Raw genomic sequence first — 16032 nt, 5'->3', positions numbered from 1 at the left:
GCTCCTCGGTTTCCCGCCGAAGACCTCATGTCTTTCTGTATGAGCTTGCTCTACTTACCACGGACATTTTTACTCATGTTACGGACCACGAGATCAGACTCAGTACGCTGCGAACAGTCGCGGTGCTACGTACCGACTGTCGGGCTCGGAGGTTGGTAGGCATCGCCTCGATGATGGGAAGACTCCCGCCTCTACCGCTTCAATCTGATAACCTTGGCGCTCCCCTGATCGGCCTATCGTGCATACACCCAGGACACCACCCATCTCATCGTACAACCTTACTAAGGTTGGACATTCCACGACAGTCCACGACAGTTAGTAGTGGTCAGCCAATATTATGTAAAATAGCAATGCTCCTCGTTCATGTGATGGAAAGGATTTTCGCCTGTAGGTTACGAGATCGTTAACCTCGTCATCAACTTGACTTCCACACTCTTCATCATCAGTCTGCCAAGTCTTTCATTCTCCGAGTTGGAATCACTGAAGACTTCCTTCAACTCAAAAGATCACTCTGCTGACTGTAAGCGACTGCCAACTCGAAGTTTCCCACAACATCAAATACTGCCTACGACTCGAGGCCACAGAAAAAGAGAACACTCTATTTTTACCTAACCCCCTGAGCAACCAGCCCATCAATAACCCAAGTGATTGATCTAATCTTCTGACCGACACATTCGCTTCTTAGTGAACACTACCGATCACCTCATCCACCCCCAGCAGCCGTTGATCTGATGGTAGCTGATAGCCCCAAGCCTAGGTTGATCTGTCTGATCTGATAGTAACTGATAGCCTCAAGCCTAGTTCTAGAGCCCCGAAAAAAGGGAAGCGAAGATCATCCCATGATCGGAGTCTTCTGTGGACCCCTTCCATCAACACCATCAACCCATCAAACCGTACCGTACAGCCGTTTTGTATGTGTCGTACATGCCAAGCCTTTTTATCAATTCCGCTGTGCATCACGGATCAGTTTATCTCTCGGCCCACTTGGTACCATCTCCGGACTCCACTCTCCATGTGGATTGATTTGTTTTCCGAAGCAGGTCCCTTGGAAAACACGTTAACAATCCAATCCATCTGATCCGGAGGAGCCCGGGAAAGCTTTCGTTTCGTTCGTTGACGCCCGCTTGACAGGTCAACAAAACGACACCGCTTCGAGCCACGTGCGGATTTTCTGGAGTACATGTAGTGTTCTCGGCCAGATCCGTGATGGATCATGAATGACGGGTTGTTGATGATCATCAACCCAACTACGGGCCACTAACGACAGGCTTGACGCCATGCCATGACTCTTGTGCTCCTTGACTACTGTGTGTAACGGGCCAGTAGAGAAAAAGTACCTCTCCTCCTGCCCACTATTTGGTGTCATTCACTTCGTTATCCAGCTAGAGAAAATGGAGCCTTTCATCCAACGATGTTCCTAAGATACCATCCGCGGTTCCTCAAAAAAAACACCTCGGCTCAGTATACCAAGCTCACCAGGTCCTCCAACCAACCGGCATGCTTTCCGATAGCATTAGGAACACGGGTGCATAAAAAGCATTACAGTGATTGGCTTCGTACTTATTGACGTCTTGTGCTGCAGTTCTGCAAGAAAAATTCGTTATGGTGCACTACCTAGTAATGCACCTAGGATGGGGTTTGTAGAATCATTGAGGGGAGTCCACAGTATAGATAACGCTATGTTTTCAAGCAACCACTTGACGTTGACTGGTTTATATTACATGTGCAAAGATACCCATTGATGTTTAAAGGACTTGTATGGTAAGTTCAGACTCTTACTTTTCTTTCATTACGTGTCTTCCTATGAATTATCTGAACGGAAGGAAGTTTTCCATGCCAACCCACTCGCCATCATGGAGTGTAGGAGGAAATTTATATAATGCCCGATCTTGTGAGAGACACGACCCGTCTAATGTATAAGAAGGCAGTGGCAAAGTAGCTGAAGCACATACACCCTCCACGTTGTTCCAGCAAGCCATCAGTCAGTGGAAGTATTGGAAGGCGTCTGTCCTCGAAACCAGAAACTTTCGATCAACTTTTCGCGAGTAGTAAACTGGAGAGTTACTTGCAAATCCATGAGAACATAAAACAAGTATGTGAAGAATGAGAGAATGGGGGTTTGATAGAACAGCAATAACCGTAACAGGGTATCTCCGAAAGCAAGCATATTAGATCCTTCCGTTACGACCAGGTTTCCGTGAAAAAAGACGTGGATTACTTGAACTGTAAAAGTCGCGAATGCCATAACCACAAACGCCAAATCATGCGTTCGCCCACGTCAACTTCTCAAGCGTCAGGATCCTTCTCAGCCTTCTTGCCCCTTTTGCGACCGGATTCGCGAATGAACCCATATTTCCGTGCCCGCACCAATGTATCCCGAGCCATGTGCACGGCAATGGCGACGGTGAGTGAGTTCCAGAGCCAAAGCCCTCTCGCGTTGAACTTCACTTCTTCGATCTGTACGACACCTTGCTCTGGCGATGCAGCATCGTAAGTGGACAGCACGAGGGTGTGCTGAACCACGGTGAAAATAAAAATGGTGGGCGGTTCCGCAACGTACCCCCCAGTGTCCTCGTTCATGAGCACCTCGCACCAACGCTGGGCAGCTTCCTCAACCCTCTTCCTCACACTAGCAGAAAGCTCCTGGGCAAAATCTTTCCTGCGGTCGTATTCGTACTCCAGCACTAGAAGCAGCGGAGAAAACTTGCACTTGTCCAACCCCGCATCTTTCAAAGCCCATTTCCAATAGCGACTGATGACTTTGGCGGTGTATGGTCCCATCAGTTCGCGTTGACCGAGCCTCTCAAAGTCTAAGATGTGCTGGGTGCAAAGGAACACCGCTTCGAGTGCTTTACAGGCTAGAGAAGGACAAGCTGGTCAGCATAAATTGGTAGAATATAGATGATAGTGGGAGTAGCACACGTACCAGCAAGTTCGTTCCCATAGGCCTTGATGATAACCTCCTTCCTGCTATCATCTGGCGCGAAGACTTGGGTAAGGTTGCCCTCAGCAATACCCCACATCTTGAAGCTCCATCGCCATGAAGCTGGCATCACCGGGTGAAGACCTCTCAAAAAGATGAGTTTATGGAGGTGGCGCTGCTCCTCATTCCACTCCTCGTATCCAGAGACATTCTTTATGACCTTAGCATAGTCTACCAGGTGGCGAGAGACTTCTTCATATTGGTCCCAGTTACTGTTGCTGCTATACGCCGGATTACGAGACGACCCGCGTGTCAAGAGCTTGCTGGTGGCTGGTGTGCGGCCGTTGTGATAACCCCGGTTGTCGTCAACATCCTCATCGTCGGCGCTGTCATCATCGTAATCGATCTCGGAGTCGTCATCCTCATCGAAATCTGCCTCATCAGTCTCGGATCCTTTGGTGGAGGGCGATATGGCCACCTCGATGGTGGGGTAAATCAAATCTTTCGGCATCCTACGAGGTGTAGTCGGGTTTCTGCTAGCAACATAACCTCCACAAAGCTCCGGTTTTGTGCTGCTGTCATCGCCCGGTGTATAATAGAATTCCGTGAAGCTTGGCGAGGTGATGCCTAGCTGGGCTTGGAGTAGAAACATGTCGACATCACCATCGGCGTCGGTGATAGTGGGACTGGGAGTGGCCATGGCAGAAGGTTGGATATTCCTTGCGCGTGTTTGGTAGGGCGCATAGTACGGGGTTCCTGACTTTCGAGGTGTGATTTTCATGTTGAAGAGAAGGAGGGAATTAGAACAGAAAAGAGGAATGATGGAGAAAAGCCCAAAGAACGCGAGGCTCCGCGGAACTCTCTGATGTAATATTTGAAACTCGGGTGAGGTGAAAGTGAAGAGAAGACCATAGGTCCAAATCGAAGGGTGATTGAAGCGATCCAAAATGGGGATGTGAGGTGAAAGTGCTCCTGCAGTTGACTTCTTTGTTCGAAAGACGATGCTCGATGTGATGGAGGGTAGTGAGACAACTGGAGTGTTTGCGGATGGGCGAGTTGTGATCAGTCGGCTTTGATGAGGGGTCGTCCTTTCCCGTCCGGATTAGGAGGTGGAGGTTTCTTTGTCTCGAAGTCGGGACAACGAAAACAATGCTGTAGTCTAGATGAAAGAGAGTTTTGAAGGCAGTCTGAATGAAACCAGGAAGTAAGCTTTGTTGTCCTTCTTCAGTGATGGCGTCGGAAGAGACAAGCATGGGCCGAAAAGATTTCCGCAACACCGGCATCAACATCGATGTTGTGCGGCCAAAGCTTGGGCGCCACGCTTCCGACACCCGGTGGAATGCCTTCAACGCCGTACGTGAAGAGAGGTGTAGGGAGGGAATTTATGATTGGTTCGGCGATGACGAGATAGCCTCACGACTTCGTTGGAACTCAGGATTTGACGATGTCGGCGCCCAACCCGACCAGTGGCATATTTTTGGTCGAAGTGTGGCCAACGCGGTTCAATGAGAAGGTGCCACTCAGTCGGTTGCCTGGACAATAGGGAAGTCACGATTGATGCGGTCCGATGCTGTGCTGCATCCCACTCGACATCTCCTTCCATATAGTCGACTAACAAGGCTGCGTGCCTGCCGATTTGGTGGCTCCTTCCATCTCGGCTCGGTTCATGTCCTGCCTCCTTCCCGCTCCCAGGTACAATGATACTTGCGAGCATTCATGCTGACGGCGGGGGCTTAAGGCAGCTGTTTGTGTCACCATCCTGATGCCCAACTTTCAACAGCGGGGATGGGATGAATTTTGGATATTTTTGAAGCCATGAGTCCTCCATCCACCCACGCTTCCAGTTTGAGCAACATCTTGAAGAGTCAACTCATCCTTGGCTCGGACGGTTGGACAATGCAGTCGAGTAATGTCTAAGGGTTTCCCATGTCAGCGCACAAGGAAACATGAAACACCTGACGGATTTGTCGACGTGTAGCATTTGCAATTGGTTTATTGGCATAGATATGATGTGGAAGTTGAGGGCTCATATCGTGACACTGCCATGCAATTGCAGAGCCAATGGTGTTTTGAAGCCATTGTTGTTGTCTGTTCGAAACCTATGATCGACGTCACCATTGTGGATGCAGAGAAGCTAAGGAGGTACGTACTGTGGGGCGGTGCTTAGGTAACGGGGCGTAGCAGGGAGCTGAGGGGACCCTGTCGTCCGTTTGCCGTGGGGCGACCACTCGTTTTGCGCCCAGCGACGGTGGGGAGTCCGAGCGTCGGGGTGCCGACCACAGTGGGTGGTGTGGGTGGCTCCAATCCGATGCTGCTTGCTTTTCTTTGACCATTCGCGACGCGCCCCGGTATTTGAAATCCCAAAAAGGTCCCGTCCCAAGCTCGCCGCTGGCTTCATTCACCGCAAAGACAGCCAATTTCACTAAACTTCTATTTTACGCTGTCATATCAGATACCTACAGCACACGCCAATTGCAATTGGATCAACGGTTAACATGACGACTGACTGGAGCAAGCTCACAGTCGTTGACCTACGTCAAGAGCTCAAGCGCCGCGGGCTGTCCCAGGCCGGTAAGAAGGCCGACCTTGTCGAACGCTTGACTGTCGACGACCAGGAGGCGCAGACATCGCAACAAGAAGGAGACGCACCGCCAGAGGAGGAAACAGAACAGGACAAAGAAGAGACCAAGGAACTGGAACAGGAAGCAGAGGCCCCCGGCGCACAAGCTGTTGAGACCGCACCCGAAGATGAAACCACAAAGAGCTCTGGCAGCCCTGCCCCGGCGCCCGTGAAAGCTCCTTCGCAAGAACCTCAGCCCGAAGCAGCCTCTGCGTCCCCAGCTCCTGAGCCAGTTGCCCCCCAACAGAACTCAACCACTACGCAAGACGCCACACAAACAGAATCAGACAACAAACAAGATGAATCAAACGAGCCGACGAAAGAGTCCGCCGCAGAATCTGCGCCCGAAGCAAACAATGTTCCTGCGACGAAAGACGACACAACTGAAGCAAAGGGGGAGAAGGCCGACGAGAGTTTATCTACCGAATCTGCACCCGTGGTTCCTGAACTCACCGGCGAAGATACATCTACCAGAAAGCGCAGATCTCGCAGCCCCCCTCCGGAGGAAGAGACGTCTAGGAAGCGTGCACGCCCTACCGAGCAAGAAGACGAAGACACACGCATGAGTGGACTTGAAGGTCAACCCGGCGAAACAGTGCTACCCCTCGATGACGAGCAGGGCGGGAAAGACGCTTCCTACGCCACTATCCACGCCGAGATTCCCCACGTCGCCGACTCAAAGGAGGTTTCTGAGATGCCCGACGCACCACAGCACCGCAAAGCTTCGGAACCGCGCGATTCGAACTATCGTGGCCAAGAGGAGGAGTCTCGCGACCATGTAAAGACTGAGGCCGACCTCAAGCAAGAATCCCCCGACCGGGCAGCGTACGACCGGAGCGCTGTCAAGTACGAGGCCGACATGGACATTGACGAGCGAGACGTTGCCCCCTCTGAACACCCCGCCACCCAAGCGCTATACATCAAGAACCTCATGAGACCGCTCCGCCCTGACTTTCTTCGCCAATACCTCGAAGAGCTCGCCGCGCCCCCGGGCAGCCTGCGGGACCCAGACTCCGTTCAGGATTTCCACCTCGATCACATAAAAACCCACGCTTTTGTAAGCTTCACCTCCGTCGCGGCTGCCGCGCGCGCTCGTGTTGCTCTGCACGGAAAGATTTGGCCTAATGAGCGGAATCGTAAAGAGCTGTGGGTGGATTTCATCCCTCCTGACAGGGTGAACGAGTGGGCGGAGACGGAGCAATCCGAAGGCGGCCGCGGCAATCTCGCCCGGTGGGAAGTTCGGTACGAGTGTGACGAAAAGACCGGCGACATCACCACCCGCCTCGTTAATGCCGAGCTCGAGCCTGCGCCAGCCGTCGTGGCCGCTGCTGGCTCTACTACTCGTGGTTCGGTATCATCAGCCCGCGAGCCCCTCCCTCCCCCAGTCATTCCCTCCGGCCCCGCCGCCGGCCGACAACATCCCGGCATCGAAGGCGCACCCTCAGGCCCCCGTGGCCGCGGTGGCCGTGTGCCCCAGCCTGCACTTACAGGGGACGAAATGAAGGCGACTCGCGCCCACCCGTCGCTGCTCTACAGACCCGTCAATGCCGAGCTTGCCGAGCGCCGTCTGTCAAACATGCGGTCGTTCTACACCCGCGACCGCCACCGTGACATGGGCCGCGAGGACGAAATCAACCGGTACACGTTCGAGGACGCAGATTCGTTTGTCGATCGCGGAAAGGAGGTGTTTGTGGGCATCAGGCCGCCACATCGCGAGGCGGAGCGTCGTCGTGGTCGTATGGGTGGTGGTGGTGGTGACGGCGGTCGTGGTGGGCCGCCTCCCCCTCCCTTTGGCCGGTCGCGTGGTGGTGATAGATACCTACCCGGTGGTGACCGTGGTGGAGGAGGAGGAGGAGGACGTGATGAGCTGCCTCCCAGGAGGGGTGGTGGTGGTGGTGGTGGTGGCGGTGGAGATGAACCCAGGTCGCGATTCGACGGCGCGCCATTGCCTACGTTTGAGGGCGGTCCTCCGAGGAGACGGAGACGCGGTCATGGTGGAGGTGGTGGCGGCGGCGGTGGCGGTGGTGGGTTCCGTGGTGATCGATACTAGAGGACCTCCTTACCTGCTATCTAGTCCTCCGTCTTTCCCTCTGCCTTGTCTGTATGGTAGGAAGCAGGAAGAAGGACAAGCGTCTGGGACGACCCCCAGAAGCTGGAAGTTAATAAGGTCCAGCACAAAAGACAGCAACGCGGCTCACATAAAGAAGTCATGTTTCTGTTAAGTCTTTCCGGGCATGTACATATAGCAAAAGTACTTCATACTTCTACTGCATCGAACGGCAAGGAACGGCACGGCATGGTTCCAGTCAGAATCTGCAGGACGGATCCCCAAACAACACAACACGAAGGAAAATTCCTACAATTGTAAAAACATGGAAATGTACGGATAGACAGACAGACAGCAGGATAAGCAGCCCACTCTGGAGTGGTCGACGCATCATTCTACTTAAGGGTGCAAATGTATCTACACCAAGAGGGAAGAAGGCTAAGCGAGGAAGGAAGAGCAGAAATAAAGAATACCGGCATAAAGAAGCATTAATGAATGAAGCATTGTTCACATCTGTCTTTTTAAGCGGCCTATACGAGGAAGATAACAACTATCTATCTTGAAATAGATTGCGTGACGAGTACTTGGGACTAGGTTTCACAAGACAAGGGGCTTTACTTGTCAATGAAACCATGTTCCCTAGGCAACCATCGCTGACACCGTCGACTGTAAACATGACCCCTGAATGTTGAAGGTTACCGAATTACGGGAAGCACTTGACTGGAATACATAGGACAATCTCTAGGAACAGATAGACAAGAACAATCAGAAGTTGCTTGAACATAATAGCACATTGGTATGGTATGAATTTACTACACATGATTCCTCTCTGCGCCATAACAGCCTAATCCCAAACTTGAAACTTGCTGATTTCACCCTTGAAGTAAAAAAGATATCATATTTGTCCCCAAACCATTAATTAACGAGAGGACGTGTCGCTCAAAATCAAAACAAAAAAGTCCCTTTTACAAAAACCCATATTTCCTTTGTGTATTTGAAACCCAGAACCCAACACCGACAACAGCACAAAAACCATTCATCAGAAAATGAATAAAAAGACGTTCTTCGTCAACGCTTAAGCAGCGTTAGCAAGAGGAGTGGGCTCAACGCCGACACGCTCCTTGCTGAGAATGTCAATCATAAACTGAGAAGGCCTGTTGTCACGGTAGACCACCGAGTTGCTCTTGAAGAGCTCGACGTTCTCCATGTACTTGTCGAAGAGGTAGGAGGAGTCCATGGGACCGCCCTTGGCCTCGGGGTGGAACTGGGTGGAGAAGATGGGACGGGTCTTGTGCATCATACCCTCGTTGGAGCCGTCGTTAAGGTTGACGAAGTACTCCTTGAAGTCAGAGGGGAGGGTGCTGATATCAACGGCATAACCGTGGTTCTGCGAGGTGATGTGGCATTGACCGGTGGTCAAGTCAAGAGCCGGGATGTTGTGGGCACGGTTACCATACTTGAGCTTGATGGTCTTGGCACCAACAGCGAGGGCAAGAAGCTGGTGACCAAGGCAGATACCCATGATAGGAACAGAGGAAGTCTCCATGAGCTGGGCAAGGTTGTAGACGGTCTCCTGGCAGTGAGTGGGGTCACCGGGGCCGTTGGAGATGAAGACACCATCGAAGTTGTCGGCAACCTTGTGGATGGGGTAGTTGTAGGGGAAGACGGTGACGGAGGCGCCACGGCTGACCAAGCTGCGAAGGATGTTCTCCTTGACACCGCAGTCGATAAGGGCGACGTGGAACTTGGCGTTGGGGTTGGTGACCACGAAGGGAGCCTTGGTGGAAACGCGCTTGACGAGGTTGATCTGGCCGGGGTCGACGAAGCCCTCATCCTCATCGGCGTCGTACTCGTCACCAATGGAGATCCTGGCGAGGGAGGAACCCTGCTCACGGAGGTAGGTGACAATCGCACGAGTGTCAACACCTGAGATGGCAGGAATACCCTCGCTAGCGCACCAATCGCCCAAGCTCTGAACAGCGGTCCAGTGGCTGTACTGAGTAGCGACATCGGAGACGACGATACCGGCGCACTGGATATGGGGGGACTCGAAGTACTTGAGGAGGTTGAACTCGTCACGCGCGTTCGAAGGGACACCGTAGTTGCCAATCAGGGGCTGGGTGAAGACGAGAATCTGACCGCGGTACGAGGGATCGGTCATCGACTCGGGGTAACCAACAAGGGAGGTGGTGAAGACGGCTTCACCAGAGATGTTGGCGTTGGCACCAAAGGCGGTACCCTGGAAAACGGGGCCATCCTGTACAAGAAGACGTCAGTTTTAGCCAAAGAGGGACTGTTGAATATGCGGGTTGTATGCGTACGCACCCTGATGGTGAAGGTGGCCTCGGCGCCGGTCGCAGCGGCAGTAGTGCGCGGCTCACGCGCGGGCATGTTCCTGCCCTTGCTGCCGGTAACGGCGGCCTTGGTCAGGTTGCGAACCTGACGGGCGGCAACACCATTGAGGGTGGAAGCCTTGGGGAGGCGAGTGGCCAGACGAGAAAACATCTTGACTTCAAGGGTGATGGGGTGTGGTAGTGGTGGTTAGGCTGCTGGGTAACGAGAGGCTCTTATGCGTTGAGGGCTCTCCACAGATGGTCTGTATCACAAAAATTATCGTCAGTATTCCTGCCCGAAAGCGGTGAGTCAACCCGGAGTCGGGGGTCGGAGGAGGGTAATGCGGACCTGAGAGATAATCCTATAAACGCAATAAGATTAGTATAGGTCAAAGACAACAAACAAACGGCAAGCAGCAGAAGTGAGAGAAAGAAGTTTCCCCGGGATGGCTGCTGCGATATCTTGGGAAAAATACGCAGTCGGGATCCGTCAAGCTAAGCCTTGAGGATCCCAGATGCCCACATCTATAAAACCAACTTGAATCGGAATGGCGCCAAGCATCCAGGTCGTTGGTTCCATGGCGGGTCATCCCAGCTACTCCGATACAGCATCGCGAGTCAGGTTGGTATGGGGTTTTTCATTCCTCATCCGGGGGAATTTCTTTGATGGGCTGGTATATGGTGCCTTGACATCTCAATGACACATGAAGGGGTCTTTCGCGTTCGCTATCGTACCTGAGAGGTGAAGACTGACGGGCGGCCGTTCATAAGGGCCGATTGTGACAAGACAAGTTCAACTGAGAGGAAAGGTTTGGACGAAAGAGTCCGAAAGTCGGGGGAACCGATTGGGTTTTGAGTGTTTTGCAGATGGGCAAAGTTGAGATGACGGAGATTTAGAGTTTGTAGAGGAGGGAAACTTGGATGCGCGCGAGATAAAAAGAGGGTGCGAAAGTGGGAGTCTGGGAGAGGCAAATAGAAAAAGGGAGGCTTCTCATTGGATCCGGCAGATTTTTCTTGAGCTTTTTATCTTTTTCTGCCGCAGTGTCAGGTCGGCGCCGTCCTGATTGGCCCATGACTCGGTGACTCCCGCTGCTAGCGAGTCCCAAAGGCCGATTTACGGGGACCGAGGGGTAATTTGATCGCGGTGTTGGGAGGACTGCGAGTTCGTTGGGACGCACAAGGTTCCACAATGCACTGTAGCCATCACGAACACCACCCCTACTAGTCCCGGAGCCTCACACCTGGAATCCTCCATCCGGCGTTCAAGATCGCAACCTCCGCCCACAACCCCAGCCACGGCATTCACAGAAAAGCGGCTCCAGCTCGGCATCTCCTGCCCGGGGGCGCTCTTAACTCTCGGAGTCGGGGTGGTCGGCCCCCGCCGAGCACGCCTCCCGCCGCTGATAAAGGTGGATCCCCCGCCCTTTTGGTGACTCAAGTTGCGGGGCGGGACTTTAGGTTTGTAGCATCGCGATTCGCTTCGCCTTCAAGCTTTCTGATGCTCCAAAACCAAGGTTGCGCCAGAGCCGCCGTTGTTGTGGTCGGCTGCACGAAAACGGAGGTTGTACGCAGACAGAGGAAACAATCAATTGCAGCATACAATTCCGGCGACAGCACATAATACCCTACCTATCAAAATGCATCGTCATCACCTCACCTGTCAAACCACGTAAGTAGCATCCTTGCGGTGGTGGTACCTTACAGCAGCCGAGCACCAATACGTGGGGGATGACAAGCTCCCACACGTCACATTGCATCTGTGAATCATTGCGTAGCATCTGGGATTGTTGGGCATTACCGGTTTGGACGGCCGGGGATTCAGCTTCCTCGGCCGAGGATACAAAAGAAAAAGGAGGGGTTAGAAAAACTCTCAAGACACGATACAACACACGCAATAGCCTCCTCCGGTTGCACTTGACGTGACACGTAGTGCAACGGAGTTGGCGTCAATGCGACCGGCTAAAGCTTCTTTGATTAACGACTGGCGAGCTTGTCGCGCAAGCGTTGCACAACATTTTTTAATGGCAAGGGCCGTCACCCATCAGCGAACAAAACATGCATGAACCAAGCTGTGATATAAGGGCCCAGCCGTCAAGGTCCCCAGTATCAACGGCGTGACGTCCCAGCGGTTTATCAAATGAAAGGGCATATCAAGTACGTATCCGAAAAGATGCTGTAGGGATGTGAACTTTATTCTTTCTATTCCAAAACAATTTGCTCGATACGAGGTCTTGGGGGTCATCAACCGGTCGCTGTATAACCCGTTTAGAGAGCACCAAGCTCCTTGAGCTTCGAGACCAAGCCATCCACATCCTCGACCTTGCCACCACCCTGTCTCGGGGGAGGCTCTGAACAACAACAAGAGTTAGCATCGTCAAAATTCCACCAGCCTTGTACGGATCGTAGTCGTAGTCCTTACCGGTAACCTTGATGGTCTTGAGCCTCTTCTCCCCCGTGATGCCGAAGTCCGCCAACGTCTTCTTCTCGAGCGGCTTCTTCTTGGCCTTCATGATGTTGGGCAAGCTGGCGTACCTGGGCTCATTGAGGCGCAAGTCGGTCGTGATGACCATGGGCAGCTTGGCCTTGAGCGTCTCGACACCGCCATCCACCTCCCTCGTCACCTGCACGGAATCGCCGCCGGTGAACTCGACCTTGCTGGCCTGGGTGGCCTGCGCCCAGCCCAGGAGGCCAGCCAGCATCTGGCCCGTCTGGCCGGCGTCGTCGTCAATGCTCTGCTTGCCCAGGATCACTAGGTTGCTCTTGTTCTGCTCGGCGGCGGCCTTGAGCAGCTTGGCGACGCCCAGCGGCTCGAGGTCCTCGCCCTCCTTGGTTTCGACGTGGATGGCCCGGTCGGCGCCCATGGCCATGGCGGTGCGCAGAATGTCCTGCGCCTTGGTCGGGCCGGCGCTGATGACGCAGATGTCCTCGACGGGCGTCTTCTTGCCCTCGCGGATGCGCACACTCTCTTCGACCGAGAGCTCATCGAACGGGTTCATGCTGTGCTTGACACCGGCCGTCTCGACGCCCGTCTGGGCCTTGTTGACTCGCGGCTTGACCTGTAATTGAACGAAAGGGTATCCACATCAGTCGTCTGTACTCAGGTAGGTACAACAGCATACCATGTATTAATCGCGGTAGCAGGGACTCCATATCGTATCGTCTGCGCAGGCGCTGTGTGTTCTTGTTGCCATTGAACTAGGTAACTAGTAAACAGGATGGGATGGAAGAGACATACCGCATAGTCAATAACCCGCTTGACGGGCACCAATATCCGTAGGGCTGACATTGTTTTGTGATAGATCTGGGGAAAAAAGGGTGGGATGAAAGGGTGGGTGGACTCAATGGCTTGAGCTCTGGTCGTAATCACATCAGTAGGAGGGGAGAGCGACTCAGTTTCAATGACAGGACGGGGAGACGGGGTCGGAGAACGGGGAACGGGGTACGTGGGAATGGGGACGTCCAAAGCCGACGGCACACCCATGATGACGAACCGCCGTCCGTCCATGCAGCGGGTCCCGCCGGCCAGAACCGACGCCAACCTCGGTCAAGCGCACGGGAAAGTACCCTAACCCTAACCCGGACGGCAACTGTGACCCCTGAAATCCTTACGGAGGACGATGCAACATGTGATGATAGCCTCGACAATAACTACCATATTATAGGTGTTGTTCATTATTTGATTAACTTCGAGATATCGTTTTCAGGCATGGTATTACTTGCAGCCAAGGACTACCGGCTGACACTCGCCTGCCTCTCTCGGCACCTCTCGGATCTTCATGACCTAGCTGTAGATCCTTCGAGGCCGGAGTAGGTTCGGGGTAAGTTGTCCATTTATGTAAACTGTAAACACAGGATTCCAACTCTACAGGTTGCCTTCACCTTGGGCACAGCGCAGTTGACCCTTATAAGACCAAATAACATTATAGTAAACATCAACTATACGCTGTAAATAATCCATCCACGCTTTTCCATCTCGCTATTCATCCAATAACACCACAGACCAACCAACGAACCATCTACCAATCATTCCACTCATCCTTCTTAGCAGCTGCTGGAGGAGGAGCAGCGGAAGAGCCATTGTTTCCGCCCTTGCCCATAACTGCCGTCCCGATCGAGCTACCACCAGCTGACTTTCTCTGGTCCGCTACGCTGGAGAAGTCATCCCAGAACGACCTCTTGCTCTCGTCAAAGTTGCTGCTGCCACCGCCGCTAGTGGGAACTGACCTATAGCCACCGCCAGCGGAGTTGGAAGGTCCTCCCTCGACAAACCGGTTGAAGCTCTCCGACGCGGTTTTGGCGCCAGCCTGTGCTACAGTCTGTGCTGACATGGCGGCTTGCGCTGCCGCAATACGGGCTTTTGCAGCGAGCTCGGATTCGGCTATCTACAGTGGGCGGGAAAATGTTCAGATTAGCAAACATGTATCTCGGAAGTGCTTTGTAAAGAAGGTATCTTGAGCGGGGAGGGATTGGGAAGGACCAAGGATAAGAGGTACACACCTGCTTAGCCGTAGGCTGGATATATCCCTCGTTAACCGTCTTCGCCGTCTGGGTCACCGTCTTGGTGAACCATCCGAACCCTTTACTTAGCGCCGCCACGGGATCCTTCTGCAACTCATCGAGTCCCGGCAAGCTCGCGTCGCCGTCATTCTTCGGCTCCGACGACACCGTGTTTCCGAAGCCCTGATACTTTCCTCCCTGGCTAGGCGGCAAGTTGTCCGGTCTGCTGGCGTTGGCAGCCCCCAACTTGGCAAAGTACTTGTCGTCCACTTTGATCGTTGTTCCCGGCTTGGGGCTTGCCGTCCTGCTGCTCGTGCCGCTCAATGGCACCCCAGCGGCCGCGCTGCTCGAACTTGAACTTGTCTCCTGTTGTGGCTTCTTCTCCCCAGGCACGTACTCCCTCCCCTCGACTTTGCAGCTCAGCCTCTCCTTGTATTCCTCACCAACCTCGCCGCTGTATCGCTCTGCGATCGTCGCATCGTCCCACGCGATCCCGCGCATCTTGGTGTCGGGGTGGTTCTCGAAGAAGGTGCGCCACTTGTCGTTGCCGCCGAGCCGCATGCGCTCGATCTCGGCCTGCTTGAAGGCGTCCATGGAAACGGAGCGCACAAACGAAATGTGCACACCCAGACCTCGATGAACGCCCGCGCACGAAAGGCAGATGAAGATGCCGAACTTGGGCGAACACCATTGCGGGCTGGGAGCGCCACAGTCGCAGCAGATGTTGTTGTTCTTCTCCTTCTGCATCGCAGCGAGCTACAAGGGGTACAAGTCAGCTTGGAGAGTCCAGTACGCTTTGCGTCAATATGTCCTTTTTGTTCCTTGAATCTTGCTGCCCATTTTACGGGGAGAGCTGATCAATCGAGTCGGGCGGCTTGGGCGGCCTGGTCGTAAAACACACCTTGGACTTCGTCTCCGGATCTATCTCCCACATCCCTTTGGTAGCCATGGTGGGCAGCTTGTACGTGTAATTGTGTGCTGTGATGCCTGGTATCGTAGTTCCTCGCTGAGACTACCGGATTAGGAACAGAGTATCGTCGAAGTGAATTGAAATAAGAAGTTCGCAGTCGTCTTTGAATTGCGCCGTGTTGCGTCGCGTGGTGTTTCGGATTGCGGTAGGGGTTGTTGTCTTGTGGACAATTAGTCGGACAGGCAATTGGCAACTTGGATGTCCTGGATGATGAAGCCGCCCACGCTATTGCAGGCACCCCCTGCCTTCAGCGGTTGGACCTGTCTCGGACGGCCACCTTCGCTTTAGTGTCACCGGGGCAGCCAGCCAGGGACGGAAACCTGACCCGAAGTGTTAAAGATGGAGGCATGTTGTTCATTCACGTTCTCGACCTCTAAGATGTCAATCTACAATTGAACTTAATATTCATTTGGGTTTTGTCAACATTCTCGGCTACAAGGGTGAAAGCCGACGAGCCGAATTATGTGACTATGTCTCTTGATCGAAACCACATTACATGCTGCGTGTTGACAAGGCAGCTCCTCCGTCCATCTTCGGCATACTACCTCCCACGCTGTCGACCATTATATGTTTTGTGCGAAGGTCCAGACCTGGCTTTTTCTCATCATTCGGCACTGCGAATCACGATCAGGGGCGTTTCAG

The 16032-nt window shown here is 53.4% G+C and overlaps 5 protein-coding genes across 5 annotated transcripts; 1 reads left to right on the top strand and 4 right to left on the bottom strand.

Moving 5' to 3' along the window:
• Positions 1 to 46: 46 nt before the first annotated feature.
• SMAC4_04790 (uncharacterized protein) lies at positions 47 to 4650 on the bottom strand. The gene is made up of 2 exons (XM_003346569.2): positions 2927 to 4650; positions 47 to 2858 (listed from the first exon to the last, which is right to left on the bottom strand). Exons 1-2 carry the CDS (start codon positions 3702 to 3704, stop codon positions 2287 to 2289), a joined length of 1350 nt encoding a protein of 449 aa, XP_003346617.1. The 5' UTR covers positions 3705 to 4650; the 3' UTR covers positions 47 to 2286.
• Positions 4651 to 5247: 597 nt separating this feature from the next.
• On the top strand, positions 5248 to 7593 carry SMAC4_04789 (uncharacterized protein; the record flags this gene model as incomplete). The annotated part of the gene is made up of 1 exon (XM_066090182.1): positions 5248 to 7593. The coding sequence occupies exon 1, from the start codon at positions 5419 to 5421 to the stop codon at positions 7591 to 7593; it is 2175 nt and encodes a 724-aa protein (XP_065946538.1). The 5' UTR covers positions 5248 to 5418.
• A 778-nt stretch (positions 7594 to 8371) lies between these two features.
• Positions 8372 to 10892, bottom strand: SMAC4_04788 (uncharacterized protein). Its single transcript, XM_003346567.2, has 4 exons — positions 10659 to 10892; positions 10273 to 10285; positions 9916 to 10186; positions 8372 to 9847 (listed from the first exon to the last, which is right to left on the bottom strand). The coding sequence occupies exons 3-4, from the start codon at positions 10093 to 10095 to the stop codon at positions 8666 to 8668; spliced, it is 1362 nt and encodes a 453-aa protein (XP_003346615.1). The 5' UTR covers positions 10096 to 10186; positions 10273 to 10285; positions 10659 to 10892; the 3' UTR covers positions 8372 to 8665.
• Positions 10893 to 12099: 1207 nt separating this feature from the next.
• SMAC4_04787 (uncharacterized protein) lies at positions 12100 to 13404 on the bottom strand (the record flags this gene model as incomplete). Its single annotated transcript, XM_003346566.2, has 3 exons — positions 12100 to 12271; positions 12343 to 12979; positions 13159 to 13404. 3 exons carry the CDS (start codon positions 13402 to 13404, stop codon positions 12189 to 12191), a joined length of 966 nt encoding a protein of 321 aa, XP_003346614.1. The 3' UTR covers positions 12100 to 12188.
• Positions 13405 to 13757: 353 nt separating this feature from the next.
• Positions 13758 to 15721, bottom strand: SMAC4_04786 (uncharacterized protein). Its single transcript, XM_066090181.1, has 3 exons — positions 15322 to 15721; positions 14421 to 15176; positions 13758 to 14305 (listed from the first exon to the last, which is right to left on the bottom strand). Exons 1-3 carry the CDS (start codon positions 15367 to 15369, stop codon positions 13940 to 13942), a joined length of 1170 nt encoding a protein of 389 aa, XP_065946537.1. The 5' UTR covers positions 15370 to 15721; the 3' UTR covers positions 13758 to 13939.
• Positions 15722 to 16032: the final 311 nt, after the last annotated feature.

The sequence above is a fragment of the Sordaria macrospora genome, chromosome 3, assembly GCF_033870435.1.
Source record: "Sordaria macrospora chromosome 3, complete sequence".
Lineage (NCBI taxonomy): Eukaryota > Fungi > Ascomycota > Sordariomycetes > Sordariales > Sordariaceae > Sordaria > Sordaria macrospora.
Note: the sequence above shows the minus strand (reverse complement) of the source record. Positions and strands in the feature narration are given on the sequence as shown.